This window comes from Trachemys scripta, chromosome 3, assembly GCF_013100865.1.
Source record: "Trachemys scripta elegans isolate TJP31775 chromosome 3, CAS_Tse_1.0, whole genome shotgun sequence".
Taxonomy (NCBI): Eukaryota; Metazoa; Chordata; order Testudines; family Emydidae; genus Trachemys; species Trachemys scripta.
The window spans coordinates 123,859,378-123,875,558 of record NC_048300.1 but is presented as its reverse complement, the minus strand read 5'-3'; the positions used below and the strand labels follow the sequence as shown (position 1 = coordinate 123,875,558).

Sequence of the window (16,181 nt, the reverse complement as noted above, 5' to 3'; positions counted from 1 at the left end):
GGACTTCAATGGAGCGGTGTCAATTTATATCAGCTGAGGTTCTGACCCAATATCATTTTTTAAGAGTAGAAACAGCTGTGATGCCATTTGTTCCTGATAGTCACTCCTGTCCCTTGTCTGTTGCTGCTGGGAGGGAAGGAAGAGAAAAAAAAATCTGAATGAGGTTTTCAGCTTTGGTACTTGAGTTTGATTCTAATCAGAAGACCCGAGTCCAGTGAATTGTTCAGTCCTGGCCCATATGGCAATTCCCCCAGTAATGTGAATGAGAATCGTGCTCACGCAAGGAGAGAAGAATAAATGAACAGTAGAAACCTCACACTACACTGCACTGCTCACCGCTGATTTGCATGTTTTCAGGAACGAATTAGAATAATTTTCTGAGTGTATCTGGGTTCTCTCAAGAAAGCTGTAGCTGGAGTTAGAGTGCCCAAAGGGGAAACAAAAGGAGTAGGGAGGAATCATTAAGTGTTGCACAGCAGGACAGAGCTCTAGGTCACAAAGCAGAGGGAGAGTCTTAGTCGATAGGGCAAAGCTGGGGTGGTCCTTGCAATTCAGGTTGGACTAGATCCTGAGCGATTTCAGCCTTACTGCTTGCTTGCCGCTCTCTATCTTCAGGAGCTCATTTGAAAATTATTATTTTTATTTTATTCCCTTGTTCCAAAGCAACAAAGGGATCTAGGGGTTATAGTGGACCTCAAGCTAAATATGAGTCAACAGTGTGATGCTGTTGCAAAAAAAGCAAACATGATTCTGGGATGTATTAACAGGTGTGTTGTGAGCAAGACACGAGAAGTTATTCTTCCACTCTACTCTGCTCTGGTTAGGCCTCAGCTGGAGTATTGTGTCCAGTTCTGGGCACCACATTTCAAGAAAGATGTAGAGAAATTGGAAAGGGTCCAGAGAAGAGCAACAAGAACAATTAAAGATCTTGAGAACATGACCTATGGAGGAAGGCTGAAAGAACTGGGTTTGTTTAGTTTGGAAAAGAGAAGACTGAGAGGGGACATGATAGCAGTTTTCAGGTATCTAAAAGGGTGTCATAAGGAGGAGGGAGAAAACTTGTTCACCTTAGCCTCTAAGGATAGAACAAGAACAAGAAGCAATGGGTTTAAACTGCAGCAAGGGAGGTCTAGGTTGGACATTAGGAAAAAGTTCCTAACTGTCAGGGTGGTTAAACACTGGAATAAATTGCCTAGGGAGGCTGTGGAATCTCCATCTCTGGAGATATTTAAGAGTAGGTTAGATAAATGTCTATCAGGGATGGTCTAGACAGTATTTGGTCCTGCCATGCGGGCAGGGGACTGGATTCAATGACCTCTTGAGGTCCCTCCCAGTCCTAGAATCTATGAATCTATGAATCTATAAATAACCCAAACCTCCTGCTATATAAAAAGTATTCATGCTAAGTCTTCAGTTCACAGTAATCTCTGCTCTCAGCTGCCCCAGATATGGATCCAAATTCTATTCTCTAGTCTTCATTGGAGTTCCATGGGTGTGGCTGAGAGCAGATCTGGCCCATGGATAGTACACAGAGGGCAATCTTGTACCAATGAAGTCAATGGGTGTTTTACCTAGGATTAATATTTGACCCACCCATAATGCATATAACTTAAGCAAATGGATAATGCTGTGTGTCACTGTACAATTAGATTTAATACACAGACCATGTTAGTCCAATCCTTTTGTTTCCCCTGTATTGCTTCTTTTCCCACTGTTCGATTAAAAAAACCCATCTTGAACCAGGAAAAAAAGTGAGAAGACAAAGGGAAACTAATTTAAAAATGAGATAGGAAATAGAAGTGCTTTTGATATTTGATTTTTACTGGCTGCTTTGTTGGGCCAAACAAATGACATTTTCAAACACACAGTGTGTTCTCTCAGTAACAAGAACTAGGCTGCGTAATCACTTAATAGCATTCCAAAAACAGATACTGTTGTCTCTTGTGCCAGTATACTGTATACCTGGGGCCTAATTCTAATCTCAAGATTGTACAATTCCATTGACTGCAGTAGAGGTACTCCTAACTTCTATGGGTGGAAATGAGGCTGGGCCGATGATTTGAATAACGCTGATATGACCTTGAGATTTAAAAGAAAGGTTATGATTTTATAGCACTTTCAGATTTATTGCAAAGCCTTTTTTCAATGTTTTACCTGACACCATCTCGCCTCCATAGCCCTGCTTGACAAGTGAGAAGACAGTCTTTTGCTGATGTGCGCAGTCAATGCATGCCTGAACTGCCTGCTGTAGGACCATGGAAGGTCTTTCAGGGCCAAAGTGATCTGGAAGCTGTTGCACTTTTTTCCTGTCAAGGTATGGCCCCATGTTTGCCTGTTTGTTGACGTAAATGCAGACTGTAGACACAAAATCCCAACACAGTTGTTAAAAGATATTCACATCACAACCAACCCTGTTTTCTGGTTTTGTATATTTCATGATATTTAATTAAGAGCCCTTTCCAGTGTGAAATATCATGATGCGCAGTGACACAAATGACTAAATGCTGCTGGTTTTACTCCCATTGGATGAGTAAAGCAAGCAGAAATTGGCCCTGTATTATATTTGGATAAGTGATGACAAGTCACCTGCAACTAAGGAAGTTACTGAAAAAACTGCTGAGTCATGTGCAATACTAAAATGTCATGCTGTGCAAAATTCCGTCTCTGTGCCAGCTCACAGGGACTGTCACAGACTCCTGAGCTCAAACGCCGCGTGCTTCTACCTGATTGTGTCATATGACCAACGACACTGAAAAGTTTCTCACTTAGAGTGAAATTAAGCCGGGAGTTTAGAAGTCCCACAGGAAGGCCCTCTGCACCATTTAAGATCTGCAGTGGGGCTGTGTATGGGATAGAAGGTGAGGGCCAGCTAGCAATGTGATCTGTAAACCTCAGGTGGTCATCCATGCAAGCCCCAGAAAGGTGGTTGCTAGTGGCAATTTCTGGGCAGAGTGGGGGCATGACTAGGCCCTGGGGCTGTGTACACAAATTGCTATCCTGCAACAGGCACTGTCTGGGAGATTTACGTGTTGAGCCTTTCCGAAGCAGAAGTGAAGGGAACTGCTGACTGTGCTGCCTCCAAGCTCCTCCGGAGCCATCATACCCTGCAAAGGCAGAACAGTTCACTCCACACACTCAGCTGCTACCATCCCAAGCCCTCAGAGAAGCGAGGGCAAAAGTTTGCCCGTATATTGCAAATGTTTACAATAGAGAAGTAGAGAATAAGGATAACAGTAATTGAATGGGTAGCTACCCAATAGAGGGCACTGCTGGGACTAAAACTGTGTGTCGGCAGCAACACGTTGAACCATTCTGCAGCACCGTTTTGTAAAATGGTTTATAATGTAGTTAGGGGCCCAAGCTATACCAAGATAATCCTTGTTAACACCTGGCTAGCAGGAGCCTTGTTTAAGCATGCGGGAGGTTATCTCAGTTTCAGGGAGACTATAGACGAGCCCGTGGTAAGACAAGGCCTGGGTAAGTCTAAAGTAAGATATATTATAATAGCTGACTGAGTGTGCTAGAGCTGTCATCTTGCAGGCAATATAACATCATCCTCTGACAGAAATCGGATATGTGACAACAAATATCAAACGTAGCGGAGGACATGGTGACAGCTGTGTAATGTTGTAAGTAATGTACAGTTTGCATCACCATAATGAAAATCTAGTGCTAATGTCACAGTGCACTCTAACGGTTATGATATAGCCACTCGTATTGAACAACAGGAAGGACTCCAGCAATAAATTCTGGACAAATATGAATATAATAGCAATAATACTTAACACTACATAGTGCTTTATATTTTCCAAGTGCTGTACATAGAAAGATACAATATAGTTAAAAATATAAGCAGCGTGTATGAGTTGTGGAGAGCTCTTAGACTGTAGATTTACTAACCAAATACAACATAAGATATAATACAGTGGTCCCCAAACTTTTCAGGGTTGTGCCCCCCCCTTACCCCGTCCATGCCCCCTCCGGAGCTGGGGCTGGGAGCAGGGCTGTGGCTTCTGGGGGTGGGAGGGGGCCAAGAACGCAGACAGGGATAAGGGAACCATGGCCAGGGCTGAGGCTGGAGGTGGGGCCAGGGCTAGGAATGGAGCCCTGGCCAGGGGCTGAGGCTGGGGGTGGGGCCGGTAGTGGGACCATGGCCAGGTGTGGAGCTGTTGCCAGGCCATGGTTGGGGCTGAGGCTGGGGGCAAGAGCGGGGCCAGAGCCAGGAGCTGGGGCCACAGCTGGGGGCGGAGCCAGAGCAGAACTGGGAGGAGAGCAGGACTGGGTGACACTCCCTTCCCCCCCCATGGGGACTGGCCTGGGCCTTGCCTTACCCCCCCCAAACATTCATCCACTATTGGGGAACCTCTGATAGAATAGAATATCAAGACTCAATTTCTGTCTGTGTTTGTGTTTCTGAATTTGGCTCTGGGATCTGTTTCATTTGCCTAAAACTGGATTTGGTCATTTGCAGCACCCCATAAGAATGAATAAGAAGGATTTGGTGGAAGGAGGCATCTCCTGGATAACATTTTGTCTCCTGACATTTAAGAGACTTAGAGGGAATTTTTCAAAAGGGCATAAATGATTTAGCACAGGGGTTCTCAAACTGGGGGTCAGGACCCCTCAAGGGGTCATGAGGTTATTATCTTGGGGGTCGTGAGCTGTCAGCCTCCACCCCAAACCCCACTTTGCATCCAGCATTTATAATGGTGTTAAATATATTAAAAAGTTTTTTAATTTTATGGTGAGGGGTGTCGCACTCAGAGGCTTGCTATGCGAAAGGGGTCACCAGTACAAAAGTTTGAGAACCACTGATTTAGGAGCTCAAGTTTCATGAACTCTGTTCCCAGCAATGCCACAGACTTGAAGAAGTCACTTCACTGTTGTGCCTCTCCTTACCCTCCTGTAAATTAGGAATAGCAATATCTATCTCACCAGGGTATTGTGAAGCTCTGTTATTTAATATATGTAAAGCACGTTGTGAGCCAGAATGTAAGGAACTAAATAAGTGGAAAATATTATATTCTTATTAGAGTGCTACCAAAGAAGAAGTGAGATTTTTCCTTTGCATGCCTGAGCTAAGGAGGATTTTGGGTTTTGTTTATATCTAGCATTATCAAACCTGTTTCTGTATCGAAGTCTCAGGATAAATCCACCCGTCTCCAAATTATGGCCTGCTTCTCCTATCACTTACATGACTTAAATGGTTACTTCTGATAACTCCAACGTCAGTGGGAAGAGAATCAGGCCCGTATTTTCCATAAATCATTAAACCTTGTCAGACAGAAAGGGCCAGACCCTCATCTGGTATAAATCAGCGTAAGTGATGTTGATGGACCAACGCTGGTTTACACCAGTTGAGAATATGACCCAGAGTCCTTAGATCACATTCCTCCCTCTCCAAGAAATGTAAGTTTCTTCTTTTCCCAAAATTAAATTAACAGGTGCCTTAGGTTCACACTACACCATTGATTCCGGTTATTGCTTCATCAATGCCACTGCAACTCTGACATTAGAAATGCAAGTGCCTGTGAGAGGTTGATATATTTATTCATGGGGAATAGATTTGAGATCTGTTCCAAACCTGGATTAAAAACACAGAAGCAGGACTTCTATACACGGGCCTGAGTCTCCACCTCTCTGTACCTTATATAGGTATTCACATCTATTCAAAGTGTGTATAAAATGCTACAAAATCAGAATGATATTGTTTACCTGAACTTTGCACAGGGGGAAATGACAATACAAGGTGCAGGGCAAAGGAGAATCAGGCCCACTGACTCTCTTAGCCAACCTTCAAACTACTCAGTCAAAATGTACACACAGGTGCCGGAACTAGGGGGGCCACACACCCTGGCTTGAAGTGGTTTCCATCATACACAGGGTTTACAGTTTGTTTCAATGGCTCTCAGCACCCCCACTGCACAAATTGTTCCAGCACCCCTGAATGTACAGTCTTATAAAAAGTTACAGCTCAGAAGCCAATGTGCTTCATCTCTGCTCTGTGTGTTTAGCAATCAGTTTAGTAGGCAAATGTACTAAATCCTTCAATCTTCATTTTTCAGGGATTAAGTTTGCTTTAGAAAGCACAAGTATCTGACTATCAAACTACTGTACCTGCCCACTGCTTTGCAATGTGGCATTTGATTCAACATACCAGTGAGAGCTTGTGGGGCAGCCGAATTGGGTATTGTAGCTGCATCCTGAGGGATTGAACTAATATCAGGTTCTGGTGTGCTTCTTGGAGGAGAGATTGCTAAAGGAGTCATCAGAACACGAGACTTCAGCTGCAAGACATAACCAATTTGGGTAATGAAAATATATACAGTGCATTTTATTTTTATCCCACACGTTTCACTTCCACTGAACTCCCACTTATTAGCAATTTGCTCTCGCATCATTTTACTTCCAGCCAAGAGACTCCTTTCACTCTTTGAAAGATAATGGACTGAAAGAAACTGACATTGATTTGCAATGAGCAGTAACACTTTAAGTAGCAGGATACAATATTATACCCCCACTGTGTACTTAGTTACACTTGAGCAAAGTGGGTGTAAAATCAAACAAATCACAATGGTAGCATTTTACGCACCCTTTACTCAGGTTTAAATAACTTGGCGAGGCTCAAAGCAGCAGCGAATTGGGCTCTTTATCTACATAGTAATTTAGGGCCAAGTTTTGCTCTCAGTTACACAAGTGTAAATCTAGTGCAAAACTCAATAACTCAAGTGGGGCTAATGAAAATGGGATTTGGCTCTTAACATGGTTTAGGGGTTAGTGTCATGTTACTAAATGTCAATTGCTACGTAGTTAAACTTAGTAATCCTGCTAACTTGTGGTATGCTTTAGAGACAAAGAGTTCATCTACACAGCAAAACCAAAACTGCCACAGTGAGTCTCCGAGCCCAGGTCAACTGACTCTGGCTCACAGGTCTCACAGTACAGGGCCAAATATAGCAGTGTAGACAGTCAGGCTTGGACTGGAGCCTGGGCTCTGAAGGCTGGCAAGGAGAGAGGGGTTTTTTGCTGTGTAGACATATCCATAAGCACCATGAGTATTTACTGTGTAATAATACAGTGCGATTATCCTTACAATACCTGGCAATGTCTATCCAATCAAATGATGGCTGGTTACCTTGTAATTAAAGAGTACTGGCATGATGATATAGGGGTCCTGAAAGCATCACCCTCATTTTTCTTTTGGTATAGCGATAAGCTTCAAGAGCGCATGAATGAATATTGGCTATTCTCCAGCACATGAAATGGTGAATTCCACATTCTATATCAGCCAGTTCAAGATGTTCTTCTTACAACTGATTTTTCTTTGTTTTTAATGGACAAACTACAGAATGCTACAGAAGAATGGTTTGAGGAAAATTAAACAACTTTCACGTCCATACTCATTATAAGGGATGTCGCTGCCTATGAACCTTCACCCAAACCAGCGTTTGAAGGAAGTCGGTACCATTAGCTGCAACCCCAAACCGTGACCAAAATCTTGTGGCGAGACAGACACTCTTTGATAAAGACTTACCCATCTTACCAATAAATTGTTGGACAAGATATCTGCCAATGGTTGCAAATGCCTAAAACAGCCACCAGTTCGTTTCATCACGGTGGTAAAAACAGCTGGATCAGGAATCTGATCCGAAATCCACTGAAGTCAATAAGAGTCTTTCCATTGTATTTCATGGACTTTGGATCGTGTCCCAAATACAGACTCATTCCAATTATTGCTTCAGCATCTCTTGAGCTCAGTCGTGTAATAATACCACCATCTAGCTCTTATATAGCGCTTTGCATCAGTAGGTCTCAAAGCACTTTACAGAAGAGAGCGGTATCAGTCTCATTACTTCCTCACACAACATACAACCAACCTGTGGAACTCGTTGCCAGGAATGTTGTGAAGGCCAAAAGTATAGCTGGGTTCAAAAAAGAATTAGATAACTTCATGGAGGATAGATGGTCAGGGATGCAACCCCCATGCTCTGGGTGTCCCTCTGATTGATAGAAGCTGGGACTGGATGACAAGGGGTGGATCACTTGATAATTGCCCTGTTCTGTTCATTCCCTCTGAAGTATCTGGCATTGGCCACTGTCAGACAACAATTTAGTGGGAGAGATGGACCAGCAGTCAGCCCTAGTATGGCTGTTTTTACAGCTGTTTTATAGATGAGAAAACTGAGGCACAGAGAAAGGAAGCAACTGGCCCATAGTAACCCAGCAGCAGAGCTGGGACTAGAACCCATGTCTCCTGAATCCCAGGCCAGGGATTGAGCCACTAGGCCACACCACCTCCCCCCAAAACAAATACTTTTATATTCTCAATAAAAAACAACAACTTTTTGTTGCAGTTGGCGCAGTTTCTGTTGGAATTATCTACCTGACACAGCCTGCCATACAGCCAATCCCCCCTCCTTAAAACATACTTCTTCATGAGGTTTATAAAACCTAGTCCTTCCCTCAAGGGGGACTTACTCCAGAATGCCTGATACAATATATACCTAATAAAATCAAATCTAAACTTCATCAGGCAGTCACTGTGCTCTTTCTTGTACCCCAGCCCCCTCTGTTGTCTGATTAGACTGTGAGCTCTTTAAGGCAGGGACTTCATCTCCTTGCTAGCTGGAAAGAAACAAGCTCATTTGTGGTACTATAGAACAATAATATGATTGCGATTACATTTCATTCAATCCTATTGTGAAGACACAAAGCAAAAGCCCCTGCATTTGGTACTCCTAGTGGCCCTTGGTGCAAAATCAAAACCATGGGACTGACTAGCACATTCAAAGGAGCTGAAATATTTATGAGATGATTGCAGAGTTACTATTCCCTACTCCCCCCCCCCATCCCCCAGGTTCATGGGGCAGAAGGATGCGCAAGTGTGGGCATGAAATATTGTATATTAAGGTTTTGTACAGTGGCTCAACCAGCTCATTGATTACATTGGGTTACTGTGATGTTAGTTGTGTCATTATTCATTACGATAAATAATGATCCATATATAGTGCTAGAGGGGTGCCTGGTGTTTTATAAACAAGTAAGATGATCAATGGCACTTAAGTCAATGGAGGAAGAGGGGGTTTAAACATATGCTAAAAGTTAAGAATTGGTTAAGTGCTTTGCTGAATCAAGGCCTAATTGTTCAATCCATTTCTGAAGCAGGCTAAGCTCTTGGTCCTAATAAGATCTTGTGGCAATGAGCTCCACAGGCTAATTGTTCATTGTTTTAAAAAGCATTTCCTTCACCAGTTTTAAATTTGCTGTGATATCAGGTTATAAAACATGGCAGCTCCTGATGTTAAGTCAATGCACAGGTCAGGCCTGCAGGGAGCTAGGCAGGTCAGGTGATTCATTCTGGTCTATTCTCTAGTAGCATTATGCTCAGTTCAGCACTTAGAGAACCTTTGGGTGTTAAAATTAGAATGGAGAAAGTCTGCTCAGAGCCACTGGTGATTTTTCAACCATTAAAATCAATGGCGGCGGGGTGGGGGGGGGAAGATAAGCGTTGGAAAGCCTTAAGCTGGAGCTGGTGTGGGGTTCGCAAAATGTGGTAAGTCAGAAAGTGAAATTGTTAGTTTATCCGTGGTAGTGTGGGTTGATGCTACGAAACTTACAGTGTCCCTCACGCTGGAGTTTTGTGCTCCTTCTCTCAGTTAGGGTTGCCAGCTGTCTAATTGCACAAATCCAAGCACCCTTGCCCTGCCCCTGCCATGCCCCTGCTCCGAGGCCCCACCCCTTCCCTGAGGCCCCACTCCATCTTGCTCTCCCCCACCCTCACTCACTTTCACCTGGCTGAGGCAGAGAGTTGCGGTGCAGGGGGTGTGGGCTCTGGGCTGGGGGTGGGGCCAAGGGGTTCAGAGTGTGGGAGGGGGCTCCGGGCTGAGCCTGGGGCAGGAGATTGGGGTGCAGGAGAGGGTGCAGGGTGTGGGAGGGGACTTGGGGCTGGGGCAGGAGTGTGAGAGGGGATTGGGGTGCAGGCTCTGGGAGGCAGATTGGGTGTGGGATGGGGCTCAGGGCTGGGCCAGGAGATTGAGGTGTGGGAAGGGAGAGGGGTGCAGACTCTGGGTGACGCTTACCTCAGGCAGCTCCTGGAAGCAGCCGGCATGTCCAGCTCCTAGGTTTGGGGCAGCCAGGTGGCTCTGTGCGCTGCCCCTGCCTGCAGGCACTGCCCCACATCTCCCATTGGCTGTGGTTCCTGGCCAATGGGAGCTGCAGAGTCAGCGCTCGGGGTGAGGGAAGCGTGCAGAGACCCCTGGGCTGCCCCTGCGCCTATGAGCCAGTGGGACGCGCTGGTCGTTTCCGGGAGCCGCATGGAGCCAGGACAGGCAGGGAGGCTGCCTTAGCCCCGCTGTGCCGCAGACCGGACTTTTAGTGGCTATTAAAATCTCTCAGAGTGGTTTCAGTAGCCACTGGGAGATCGATTCTGATTCCAGGAGACTCTCAGCCAGTCCGGGAGGGTTAACAACCCTACTCAGTCCAATTTGATTTGTTTGTTTTTGTTTCGGAGAAGGGGCATCTAAAAGTGGTACTTTATTTGTGGTTTGGCTGTTTGTCCTTCTTAGTGACTCACAGCAGGCTGGCCTCAAACTTGACTCACACACACTAGTCCCCCCCAGCCCTCAAGAACTCAAGTCTCCTGAATCATTTTAACAGGAGCCCTTCGTGAGATGAGCACTGCAGATCTGTCAGCTTATGCATCTTTAGTGGCACATTCTTGGCCTTCTTTAAAGTTTTCTTCTGCATCTTTATCCTAGTCGGTGCAGGTCAGGCTGGTGCACAGCTCAAGAGCAAATAAACAGGGTACTAGACCGTTGTGAGCTCACTAGTTTAGAAGCCTCTTCTTTCAGTTTTAGTAAACAGTTTTCTGCAAATCTAATTAAAACTGAATTTGCACTAAAGCATCCATGTACAAATAAATGCCACTTCTAGGGGGGAAGGATGAGGGAAATTTTATACTTAGACCATAATAAAGTAATGGCAGGATTACAGGAGATGATATAGTAACAGTGCTGCTGAAGCTTAAATGCCTTTGGAGACTGAATACTCAGTTTGAGTTATTGCTGTCCATGAGTCTCTGAATATTTAATACCAACACTCTTCTTATCTTGAGCTGACTCTGTTCTATTGGAAATCTAACCAAACCCATGACAGACTGTGAGTTTGTGAAGAAAATAGGGCAGATGTGGAAGAAAAATGAAAAACAGAGTGAGCCAGACAGTCAGAGCAAATGTGTTGAAATGGTGTAGAATAGATGGAAAATCCTCCCCGTAAATCATTCAAATATGTTTTATGCACAGAGTCAAAATGAAAAGCTCATGAATGATTTGTGGGAATATATCTCACCATGCCCCAACCACTCTGACAACCAGGTAGTGGAAATGTCAGAGCAAATGATTCGGGGGCAGAATGTTCAGTAGTTAAACCAATCCAATGGATGATACAGTATGTAAATTAGATCCATGCCCTGATCATATATTTCTTATTCACGCATAAGTGTCATTGATGTCAGTGAGCATTTTACATAAGTGGTACTGTACATTTAGCCTTAAAAAAAGGCATTGGGTTGAGTCACGGGGTGTTTTATTAATATAGCTAACCCATTACTTATGCCACCATACGCTGAGAATTAAGACCGAAAGAGAGGGACGGCATTCTTAGTTTTCTGGGCAGATTCTCTGTTACAATGTATAATGGATCCTGAGCCAATCCAGCCAATACGGATTAGAGCAGTCTTCAGACTTCTCCAGCATGCACTGCTGACAGAAAGCCACCTGCAGTATGCTCCCCTCCTCTGGCCCACTCACGTGCGCAAGCACAACAAAGACATAGCTGAGGCTGTGGCCCAAAATATGTATTGTTACTAATGTTCAGCACAAAGGAACAAATTTTCAAAAGCTTTGCCGGGGGGATTGAGCTAATGTTTTGCCATTGGTTTTAAAGAGGCCAGGATTTGACCAGTTGAAACCAATGGACGTTCAGCTTGAATAATCTTTATAGGACTGGGTCCTTTGTACACAATGGATGAAATCCTGTCCCCATAGAAATCAGGGGGAGTTTTATCATTGACTTCACTGGGGCCAAGATTTCACCTAAAAAGTCTACACATACAAAAGCATGCAGTCTATTTTGTCAACAGTCTGTCTATCTATCTTAAGTACTTATATGCCCTCCCAGCCATGGTATCTGAGCACCTCACAATCCTTAACATGTTATCCTTGCAACTCCTCTCTGAGGTAGGGAAGTGCTATTATCCCTATTTTACAGGTGGGAAACTGAGGCACAGCGAGACTAAGGGTAACATTTGAAAAAATGCCTAAGCAGTACAAAGAGACTACACCCAACAGGGTACTTGTTCCAGTTAAGTGAAAGGGCAATATGTCAAGGCCAAAAAAAGTGAGACGTACCAGAACCTGTTTAACCCTATAAATTACTTGAGATAAGAATTTACAGCAATAGTCATTGCAATCAGAAAGAAAAAAAGAGTTTAGAACAGGAGGAAAACATCTGATGAAATCTTAGAACAAGAGTGATGCAGAATGAGCAGTGTCTCAGGGAGAAAATCTCACTTGATAGTGGGGCATGTTGACACGGGGCATGGGACTTTCAAAACACGTTGACACTAAAAGCAAACAGCTGTCTATGTAAAAAAAGTCCATGGGTCATTAGGTTCTATATTGTGTATGATAAAATGTCTTTGTTGTTCAAATCTCAGTCAAAAATATATTTAAATCCAGGCTGTAAATTCATAATTTGCTAAAATTCAGAAAGCATTTGTCCATCTGTTCTGTAATGATGCAGCTCGCTGGTGGCTATATAGAAGTTGGTTGTCTGCCATTTGGGCATGCAGTAGCTTTTAAAAATGCATAGCAGTCTCATGGTATCAGAAAGTCAGACAATTTGTGAGCTAATTAAATCAAGCGAGAGCTACGCATCACAAGATGTAATCTCTGACTGGCGCGCAGAGTGTGTTTTTATTGAGAGCTGCGCACTTCAGTAGAGGACATCGTATACACAGCGTCTTAGCAGAAACATTGCTTTGGTGTGCAAATCCTATAAAGCAAATAAGTAGCACGAGGCCAGATGTGTTGAATGTTACCAATTGTGAATGTCAACTTCAGAAACTTAAGCCAGCAGCTAGAAAAAGATGTCTTATTTCTGTCCTTCCCGCAGCAAGAAATAGCATTGTCCCTAAAGATGCCAGTCACACACACTGGAGGCCAGAAATGATTGCGTTAAAGCAGATCCCATAAATAATGAATGATCTCCAATTCATTGCTTTTCTTTCTTCTCCTAATGCTGCCAGCAAATGTGGAGCCACTGAGACCCAGGAGAGGGAATGTTTTTTGCCAGACCATCCTCCGCTAATTATGTTAAACTCTTATTGATGCTCAGTCAGAATGGAGGAGCAGATCAATGGGCCTATGATAATTTATACAGCTACGGATTTGTCCCTGAAGGTGTCATTGCGTAGAAAGTGCTGAGGACTTGGACAAAGTAATGAGGCTCCTCAACTCCCACTCAAGTGAATGGAAATTAGAAGGAGAAATAAAGGAATGTTAAGGCACTGAAAACCCAGGTGCAATTCCCTGTTCCTCCAGAGGCTGTCTGTGTGATCATGGGCAAGTCACTGAGCCTCTCTGCGCCTCCGCTTCCCATCTGTGAAATGGGCATATTGGCACTTCCCTACTTCACAGCAGTGTTGTGAGGATAAATACATTAAAGATGGTGTGGTGCACATTTACTGCAATGATGCAAGCCAGACAAATACGTATAATAAATAGGGTGCTCAATGCCTTGGAGAATCAGTGCATAAAGATGATTTGAAACAAGTCTATTTGATTTCTTTTGGCTGCAGCAACGCTTTACATCTCTTGGGGACCAAACTCTCTCTTCAACAGGGTTGGAGGCATTCAAGATCCAATTTTTTTCAAACATTTGGATTGGCTACATTATATCTTTCATAATTGCAGTGCCACTGCTACTCACTTAGCAGTTCCATTGTTTCAAATCCTGTTATTGTTTCTTTCTCTTTGCTGAAAGTGTTCTGTATTTGGTAAAACTACAGTCTGAGGAGGGGAAGGACTCAGATGAAGAAATAGATTCTCCAGAACATTTTCAGATTAAAGTTGAAATGCAATGTTACAGTACTAAGAAATGGGAGCCAGCTAGTGTAGTGGTAGCAGCAGGAGACCTGGGTTCTGTTTCCAGCTCTGCACACAAACTTGTTGTGACACTTGGGCAAATAATTTAATCAGCTTGTGACTCAGTTTCCCCATCTGTAAAGCAGAGTTATTATTATCCAAGCACTGGAAAGCATTTGCAGATTTTTGGTATAAACGTACTGCAAGGGTGCAAATGTTGCTACTAATAAATACTTAGCATAAAAAAAAGTTCCAGTTCCAGTGTACTGACATAATACACTGGTATTTATTATGCACCCTTTTGGCACCACATAAATAATAACTCAAATAAAATTATAAATAGTGTATTGGAAAATGGCTAGTTATCCCATATTAAAATAAATAAACCCCAACATCTTATAGTAATTGTTCAAAACACTACTACTTGTAATAATGTTGCTACAGTATTTTGGATGGTTACTATAGAATCCTTCAGTATTTCCATAGCGGACACCAAAGCCTGTAATTGAGCTGGATGTGTGTTTAATGTTACTTTATCATTCACTTACATTATTCACAATGTGAAATCTTGAAAGGTGAATGGAAACATTTTTTATGGGAACTGGGTAAAGGAGTTGGGAGATGTTCTCTAGCCATTGGTGAATCTGTTGTATGTGTGTGTGGGAGGGGGCACTTAAAAATCTGAATGAATCGCATGAGGGGACAGTGAAAAATCAGGTGTTGGATACGTGGCGAGGCAGGGCCGGCTCCAGGCATCAGTCTGGCAAGCAGGTGCTTGGGGCGGCCGCTCCGGAGAGGGGCGGCAGGTCCAGCTATTCAGCGGCAATTCGGCGGACGGTCCCTCACTCCTGCTCGGAGTGAAGGACCTCCCGCTGAATTGCCGCCGCAGATCGTGATGGCAGCTTTTTTTTTTGCTTTTTTTTTTTTTTTGGCTGGTTGGGGCGGCCAAAACCCTGGAACCGGCCCTGTGGTGAGGACAGGGAGAAGACAGCAAAGGAAGGAGAAAATATCAGTGGGCGGAGAGGCACTGGATATGATGCAAGGTGTTATGGTAAGTTTAGTATGGGAGGAAGGAGAAAATTCTTCACATCTAGTAAGGCAAATCCTGGGAAAGGAGGGCAAGATGGATGGATGGGGAGGACGAGGAAGCTGTCATAGAATCATAACACTGGAAGGAACCTCAAGAGGTCATCTAGTCCAGTCCCTGCACTCATGGCAGGACTAAGTATTAACTAGCCACTCATAGTCATTGGAACAAGGTAGAACATGGCAGAAAGGGAGGAGACTGGATAAGAGGGGCCATCAAAGGGATGGGGGGGGCTAAAATCAGGCAGTTTCAGATTAAGCATGATGCTTGGATTTTTGCCAGGCCCTGTGGTTTGAGGGCAGTCTCCTGCAGCATTGGGTCTGAGCAGCAGGCAGCACAGCACATGGCTGATTGCTACTGGCTGGGCACCTGTGGCTAGAAGAGGACCCAATGCACCACGGTGCCCTCAACCCCTCATCAAACATTGGTGAGGCCTGACAGAAGGCAGTAGGCAAGCAGTAGCAGAGGGTACAGATCTTCCAGATCTTTCCCTTCCCTCTTTTAGGTTCTGATTCAGTAAGACCCTTAAGCATGTGTCTAACTTTAAACACATGAGTTGTCCCACTGAATTCAATGTTAGGCACATACTTAAGTCCTTTCTGAACTGGGCTCTGAAGTCAACAGGAATCCTTCCAATGGGGTATGGATCAGGCCCTTGGTGCCTTAGACTGTAAGCATTTCAGAGCAGGGATTGTCATGGGGCACAATGGGGCCACAGCTTAATTGAGGTGTCTCAGTATTAAATAACAGAAGAGGCACATGTAATGAGAGGTTGAATAACATTATTCAGGAAGACTTGGGGAGGCTTAGAAGACAAAGAATTTCCTACTGTAGGGGGGATCTTTGGTGCGTAGGTGTAACAGGCTAGCAATGTTACCTGGTCCTGTTAGTATTTGTTGGCTGTGCTCGGAAAGGATTGAGTGGGTTTTCCTGATTCACAGAGCCAAGTG

The 16,181-nt window shown here is 44.1% G+C and overlaps 1 protein-coding gene across 1 annotated transcript in view; it reads right to left on the bottom strand.

Moving 5' to 3' along the window:
* Positions 1 to 16,181, bottom strand: part of SCML4 (Scm polycomb group protein like 4) — a 112,310-nt gene that overhangs the window by 46,570 nt on the left and 49,559 nt on the right. Inside the window, exons 3-4 of the mRNA XM_034765929.1 lie at positions 6,158 to 6,287; positions 2,155 to 2,355 (exon numbers count right to left, since the gene is read on the bottom strand). Of these exons, the coding sequence (XP_034621820.1) occupies positions 2,155 to 2,355; positions 6,158 to 6,287 (331 nt within the window). The remainder of the gene's footprint in view (positions 1 to 2,154; positions 2,356 to 6,157; positions 6,288 to 16,181) is intronic.